A 7,622-nucleotide genomic window follows, 5' to 3' on the forward strand; every position below is an offset into this window, starting at 1 on the left:
ATAATAAATGAATCTCGTTTCGATTGTCACTTTAAGTTAAAAAAACTCCCTTATACCCTTTCCGGGATGTAGGAAAAAAGGAGGTGTGACAGAGACTGGAGCACCGGTGCTCCAAACTCCACTATATTATGCTGGGCCGATATATTATACTAGAACTTCAATATATTAGACTGGAGTTCCAGTATAATATAGTGGAACTCCAGTATATTATGCTGGAGTATTTTTCCGGATTTTGAACAGTATTTTTGTTCAGATTTATCTTTACATGAAAAGTGGCTAAATTTCGATTACTTTTGAAACTGTGGTTATTTTTGAATGACCACTTGTAAATCTGGTTGTTTTTGAATTTCTCCCAAAAATTCCTTTGTAAATATCCCAAAACAGAAAGGGCCCGTCCAGATGCAATATTTGGGCCGAATCCCTTTCCAGCCCATTAATTGGAACACGCGAAATTGCGAATCAAATCCAAATAAGGGTTATATCGTTCCCCAAATCCAGGTTCATCTCAAATTTTTTTTCGGTCAAGTTCACACCCACTTCCTCAATCTCAAGCTGCGAATTTGCTCCTCCGCCATCTCTTTCTCCACCGAATTCGAGTTGCAAGGTACATATGAATTATGTTATGCTGCAGTTCTTTTTATCTATCTCCCGTTGCATAAAAAGAAGGTTTCGGTTTCCGATTTGTCATAGTTATTTGTGATTTATATATGTAATCTGCACTTTAATTTGTTTTCCATGTGATAATAGCTACAAATATATGATATTGCGAATCTGCCTTTGGATATCACTAGTCAATTTTCTGACTATATCTGTTATTAAATGAGACCGTAAAGTTGATTTTTCTCTTAATATAATCATTGATTGGTACGGTAAAATTATAAAGTATATCTTATCCAGTTATCCTTCACACCTTTAACAGAGTTCCTATAGAAGTATTGGTGGGTAGAGTTACTCGGCACTTGTGCTGATGGGAGGTAGCACGTACCGGTGGAATAGTTTTGCGCAAGCTAGCCAGGACACCACCCTTATAAAAAAAAATATTCTAATTCACTTTCTAATTTAAACCATCTGAATTCAAGCATTGGACATCAATTGATTAAAAAAAGAAAAGAAAAAGAAAAGCTGTAGTTTATTGGTGTAGTAACTAGGAGAAGTTTAATGTTACATGTAACTGGGAAAATATTTTAAGTTTTAGCTCTTTAAAACTTGAGATGGATTGAAGTTACGTCTAGACTTTACTTTGTGAATTGTGATATTTTCCAAGTTCGCCCAGTTCGAAAGTTTATTTTGGTTAGAACTGTATCTGTATTGTATTGACGATGCAGGAAATTGGTGTGATAAGGGAAACTAGGAAATGACTGAAGAAGGAAGAGTTCACCCAGATTGTCGAAATGCATCCAACCCTTATCATGAATGCAGCGATTATTGCTTCAATATAATAGCTGCAGCAAAGAAGCAAATGAGCAAAGCTGAAACAGGTTAGACTTTAGAGCTGGTTTTAGCTTACAACCCTGGATTTCTTTGGCTTTTTGGCGCTTATGAGTCAACTCACAAAAAGTTAAAACCATTTAGTTATGGCTGTCTGCACTTACCAAAGAGCCAAAAAAAAATTTAAAAAAAATTAAGAAGAATATGTTTTCTGCGTTGTTTTTTGTCTTTATTCCGTTGCTTGTTCTTTACTGCTTGCACAAGTTTCGATACCCTGTTGCTGAAGCTACTGATGGTTGTTTTTTCACCTGGAATTCTGTGTTCATGGTTTTACGGGACTAGAGATTAGGTTCACAAAAGGCTCCTTGGTATTGGTAGGTTTTTTCCCTTGTAGATAGCTGTGGTATATTGATTTAATTCAAGCATTTCTTCAGAAAGTTGTAACGAGGAAGGAGTTGTAGTAGAGCACCAATCAAAGAAAAAGTAATACTGGATAGAGAGTGACCAAGCAATCTTTGCTAGTAGAAGATAGCAAAGTGAGAGCGCAGTGTGTTAGATAGTTGAGAGACATATATAGCTGTGTTGTCTCCTGCATTACTGAGGTCAAAAGAGTTGGTAATTGGTGTTTAAGGTAGTGAGATGCTGGAAAATATGGGTTGTCATGGTTGTGGTGCTGGAAAATTGACATCCCTAGATGGAAGGGTGAAGCTTGAAGTGTTGTTTCCAAGTTTGAGTCTTGTTGAGCAAACGCTTTACATGGTTGCAGTGCAATAGCTATAGATCTTGCCTATCTGACAAGTCCTGCGGTACTGGGAAAAGTAAATACTAGTGTCAGTAGTAGTTCATGGAACGGGGAAGAGTAAATTTTTGTGAATGCTGCGTCGGAACTCCGTGTAAATTTGTGATCAGTTCTGTCGTATTAACATCATTGAGTTGAGAAATGGGGATCTATATATGCTGAAGTGAACTTTATCATGTCAACAAGAGGCGAGATACTTTGCTGATTAAGCCACAGACTTCATTTTAGGTTGTACTTATATGTGGTCAATGCTTAGCTGACATGTGAATTCTAATGGTGTGAGGTTGCTGAGGACACCAACCTAAACTAATGGGAAGATTTCTTTGTTTTCTTTGAGCTTTTAGGGATTGACATGGATTGACAATCAGGGCTCTGAGTTTTTGCGTTATAGAAAGTTAGCAAAGAGTTATGGAAGTCCTTTTCCCCCCTAATATGATAAGCTCTACCCTCCCTAAACCTCTCCTCCGCCCACAAGGAGCCCAATATGGGCTCCTTCTAAAAGTCTATACCTCTATTATCATCTTTTAAAAGTCTTTCTTTATTGGTTGCATGTAGAAAACTATACTTAAACCAAAGACAGTATTTCAAGCGTGAACTGTTGGAGATTCTAATGTGTAAACCAGTTGAGCTCACATAAGTCTTTCCTCAAGCATCTCAGTTTGCTAGCACTTTTATTTCTAATGAGAGCTAAAGCCTAATATTTGCTCCTTGGAATGGCAATTTATTACATGCATCTATCCTTGTCTGACCTTTTTAATGTGCTATCAGGTGTATTGCAAGCTAATACTGTTAATGTTCAGCCCCACTCAGTTGTGAGTTCTGACGGGGGCGAAGCTGCACCTGATGAAAGGGATGATGTCGAGAGGCACAATGATGCAGATGATCAAGATGATGGGCAGGGTAATATGGGAGAAGACTCTGCAAATCTCACCGGGAGGAAGAAAAAGTTATTCGAATTAAGATTAAAAATGGTAATTGCAAATATGCTTCCTTTCTGTTTCTTTAGAAAGCAATGCCATCATTCAGTTAGCTTGTCTATTTAGTGTTTTGTTTTCTTGTTTTCTTTTGTTTTTTTATTGTATCCTGATCAGATTATTTATATTCTAGCTTGTGGAATTTTATGCAGAATGAGGCAAGAAAAGCTAATCAAAGTGCAATGGTAGCAGAGAAGAAAAAAACGGAAGCTCCACCAGAGTCTAGGGGAATGTCCAAGCAAAAATGGATCGAGGAAAGGAAGAAGAAAATTGGGAAGTTGTTAGATGCCAATGGACTAGATATGAGTAAGGCATATATGCTAGATACACAAGAGTCGGCGGAGTCAAAGTATAAGAAGTGGGAAAAGGAGCCAGCGCCAGCTGGTTGGGATGGTATGAATGATTTTTCATCGCTGCTCTATTCTTAGCCCCCCCCCCCCCCCCCCAAAAAAAAAAAAAAGAAGAAGAAGAAATTTAAAAAAATAAATGAAGAATAAAAGAAAGAAAAACTTTACATGGTCATTGAAGCTCATACCTATGGAAGCATAAAATGTGTGTCTGAGATAAACTCACTTTATTTTGCCCAAAAGAATCATTGTCTACTTAGTTATCAAGCTTTAAAGGGTTCAATACCCTAAGCCTTAGTGGCTCAGTGAGATTCATACGTGATTCTTCTCTTTAAAATGGTTGAGGAGGAAGTAAATTCTTGGTCATTCATTGGTATCAACTCTTCAAACAAATGGCAGTATATAGGGCTTTTAGCATGCACAATTTAAGCTGTACGCCTGTGTGTTTGGTATGAGATAAGATCTAGTAACTTCCTGTTCTCAGTATGCTTCATCTACTTTATAGTTTGTATAGACTTAATAGTATGACATAGAGAAGGCAATATTGACATGAGAGAGCTAATTGATGTGTTCACTGTGTAACATAAGTATTATCCAGCTCTCCGATGAATTTCTTACGAATGGTAACAATTGGAATGTGATTTCAAAAGAGCTGAGAGTGTTTTAGAATATATTTTCACATAAGAGACAAATCATCTACAATTTGGTGAGATCATCTTTGTTTTCATGTTTCAGCACTATCTTTGGATGAAATGTGTCCTGCTTTACACTTTACTTTAGGAGGATGACAAAAATTACAGTGCATTTATTTGTAAAATTTTTTGCTTAATAAACCGGCGTGCATTTAGATCTTACACCAACAATAACAACCTACCCCTCTGTCCCAAGAGTTAGGATTGGCAGTATGATTCTTCAATATCATAAACGCTCTGTTTGGGTCCATAATCGATATGTTGTGCTTGAGAATCATCCAACACTAGGGGTTCTCTAATATACTCTAGTGGTTATATCTCTAATATACTGAGGGTGTTCTAGTAAGCACGAGGCTTCTAGTTGGTATCACCTGTATGGATTTTTAACTTCTATTGGTTTCTATCTTTTGATATATCTGCTTGAATTTCGAGATATTTTAAATCTTTTGAGATAACTTCTTTCCATGCGATTTTATGTCTACCTCTTCCTCTTTTCACACCTTCAATCATCATGTTCTCACATACCGAAACCGGTGCATATGGAAGCCTAGGTAATACCTGGCCAAACCATCTCAAGCGACATTCTCTCAATTATCCTCTATATGTGCCTTCTGACGGATGTGATCATTTCTTATCTTATCTATCTTGTTTAACTCTACATCCATCTTAACATTCGCATCTCTGCGACACTCATCTGGTGGATATATTGGGCTTTATAGGCCCAACATTTACTCCCGTACAACGTTGCTTGCCTAAAAGTCAGTCTACTAAACTTGCCTACTTGCCTTTCACTTTTGTAGGTATCTTCCTATCACATAACACTCATGTGCCACTGCTCCATTTCAACCATCCTACTTTAATGCAATGCATAACATCTTCATTTATCATTCCATTCTCCTGAAACATCATTTCCATCTAATCTCACCTCAAGTTCACTCCTATCTCGCTGTCTAAGATTTGATGTGTCTAATTGGAGAAGGTTTACATTTTTACGGTTGTGGTGTTGTGACTGGGGAAAAACTAGGAATTAGTTGGATTCCTTCAGTTGATAAAATTCTAATATTCTATCATTTTTAATTTTTCTCTATGTTGATATATCTAATTGGAACTAGAGTTATTTTAGGAGAAATTAATCATTATGTGTGACTATGATTGTCTATTCTGGCAAAATTTTTGCATGTATTTGCTAGCCTTGGATTATGTAGCTTGAATTTAGGTAGAAGATGGATTCCTGTCTATGATGCTGTAGAGCTACAAAGCTTGAGCACTGGTAAATATGTGATATATCTTCGGGCCTGTAATGAGGCACGGTAAAAATATATTTTCTTAAAGCTCAATCCCTTCTCTTGGAATATCGCTGACCTTCATTTTACCTTATATTTTTCGGACACTTTGGAATTTATGGATTGTGATGCAGTTATATATGGTGAAGCTGAGCTAATTTCCTTACCTCTCTCTGTGTTATTTTCATTTTTCAGTTTTTAATCAGAAAACACTATACAATGCATACAAGAAGCGGACAAAGAATGTTGCTGTTGATCTAGATGAGTACAGTAAAATGAAGGAAGCTGATCCCGAATTTTATCGAGAAGCTTCAAGTCTCCAGTATGGGAAGGTAGGTGCTTCAGCCATGATCTCTAGCTTTGTTTTTCATTTATTTCAGACTTCAGCAAAGGGGTTCCCTACACTATTATCTTCCAACTGTACAGGCACCAAAATTGTCAGAGGACAAGATAGAGAGGATGGTGAAGGAGCTCAAGGATAGGGATGAGAAGCGCCAGTCATTTAGTCGGAGGAGAAAGTTCCACGAAGAGAAAGACATCGACTCTATTAATGATCGTAACGAGCACTTCAATAAGAAGATTGAGCGTGCTTTTGGAAAATACACCTTGGAGATCAAGAATAACCTTGAGAGAGGAACTGCTTTGCCTGATTGAGGTATTAACATGTCATGTCAACGTGTACTTCTCTGTATTCAAGAGGCAGTCTTGTGGGATGCGTGTTGATGCTGTTGCTTTCCTGTATCATGATTTCAGTTAATGTCAATTTCTATCTCTCAACCTGATGCAAATGCTTTGTGGTGGTTGATTATGGTTCATATTGTAAATCCAGTTATTTGCAAGGAACTTTTTTAATATAAACCAGATAACTGTTAATATCTAAAATCCATCTCCTCTCCTAAATGAAAGGGTAGAATAGGGATATGATCTATTAAAGGTATGAGCTTTTTGCACCGACTGGTATAGGATTATTATTAATCCTTTAACAAATATTCAAGAAGTATTTTATCGTTGCATAGGGACACTTGTAATGAAGAATTTGCATTTCTTAGCAATTTATGCATCCAAATGAAAAGGTAGAGGAACTTATTATTGTATATGCAGTGCACTGGTCAAGTCCATTTGGGTGCAGCATCAGGGGCTTAGATTTGCTTGGAGAAAGGAGTGGCCGAGTGGCGCAGAGTGATTAATATAGTTTGGCTACAATTTACAGCAAGTTTTCTCCCGCAATTGGTGAGTTCCATACAAAGGGTTTCCGGATGTCACTTCTTGTTAGCTAGAATAGATCATTCGTGGGCAGAACAATTATTTGGTTACGTTATTTTGATTTTGCTTTAGCTGAAGCTATTGCCTTGTAGGATGCTGGTATCACCAGTTTTCCAAGGCATTTAGCGAAATCCTTTATTGATAGCGAATAAGTCTCACCTATGATGTGATGATTTAAGTAGTGAGATGCATAACTAAGGCGTCCATATAGTTGTTGTAGGCGTAGACTTGAGTAATGGGCAGTTGGAGCAAAGATTTTTGAATCACCAAAAGCCATTACTGTTAACAGCTGGAATTCGCCTGAAACTAACCATGATCTGCTGTCATTGTGCCACACCACTAGGCATATAACAGTTCTATTTCCCTTTTTTGGCATAGCGTTACAAGCCAGAAACTGCAATTAGCGACACTGGTAAAGTGTTGCTGCTATTGCTTGAATCTATAAAGGACAAGTTAACCATGGCTTTGCCTTGCGATAAATTTACTTTATCCAAGTTTGGATTTCCAGTAATTCTTCACTTATTATCAGTATTACTCGAGGTGGACCTTATTATTGGAAGTCTAAACCAACTTCTCGTGTTTCCGTCAATTCTACTTGAAAAGTCAAAATAATGCAAACAATTACTTTGAGATCTTTCGTTACGTGAAAATAATTAAATTAAACCCATTTTGAATATAATGCAATTTCTGCGTATTATGTAAATTGAACTGGATGCCATAACAAGAAAAAGAAAATCACGTCACGTAGTAAATTTGCGTCTATATGTTCGCTGCAACTTCCATGGAGCTTTTGTTCCGTGGAGTTTGATAGAAATGGGGCCTCTTTTTTTTTTAGT

The 7,622-nt window shown here is 37.1% G+C and overlaps 1 protein-coding gene across 3 annotated transcripts; it reads left to right on the forward strand.

The window, feature by feature from the left end:
* Nucleotides 1–478: 478 nt before the first annotated feature.
* On the forward strand, nt 479–6,756 carry LOC104248966 (uncharacterized). 3 transcript variants are annotated; one of them, XM_009805324.2, is made up of 7 exons: nt 479–604; nt 1,326–1,478; nt 2,996–3,198; nt 3,354–3,594; nt 5,719–5,855; nt 5,950–6,178; nt 6,625–6,756. In XM_009805324.2, the coding sequence occupies exons 2-6, from the start codon at nt 1,355–1,357 to the stop codon at nt 6,175–6,177; spliced, it is 933 nt and encodes a 310-aa protein (XP_009803626.1). In that variant the 5' UTR covers nt 479–604; nt 1,326–1,354; the 3' UTR covers nt 6,178; nt 6,625–6,756. The 3 variants fall into 3 exon arrangements, with proteins under 3 accessions (XP_009803626.1, XP_070021181.1, XP_070021183.1); XM_070165080.1 differs by lacking the exon at nt 6,625–6,756 and having other exon boundaries at nt 5,950–6,405; XM_070165082.1 differs by lacking the exon at nt 6,625–6,756 and having other exon boundaries at nt 505–604; nt 1,343–1,478; nt 5,950–6,405.
* Nucleotides 6,757–7,622: the final 866 nt, after the last annotated feature.

The sequence above is a fragment of the Nicotiana sylvestris genome, chromosome 12 (genome assembly GCF_000393655.2).
Source record: "Nicotiana sylvestris chromosome 12, ASM39365v2, whole genome shotgun sequence".
NCBI classification, from domain to species: domain Eukaryota; kingdom Viridiplantae; phylum Streptophyta; class Magnoliopsida; order Solanales; family Solanaceae; genus Nicotiana; species Nicotiana sylvestris.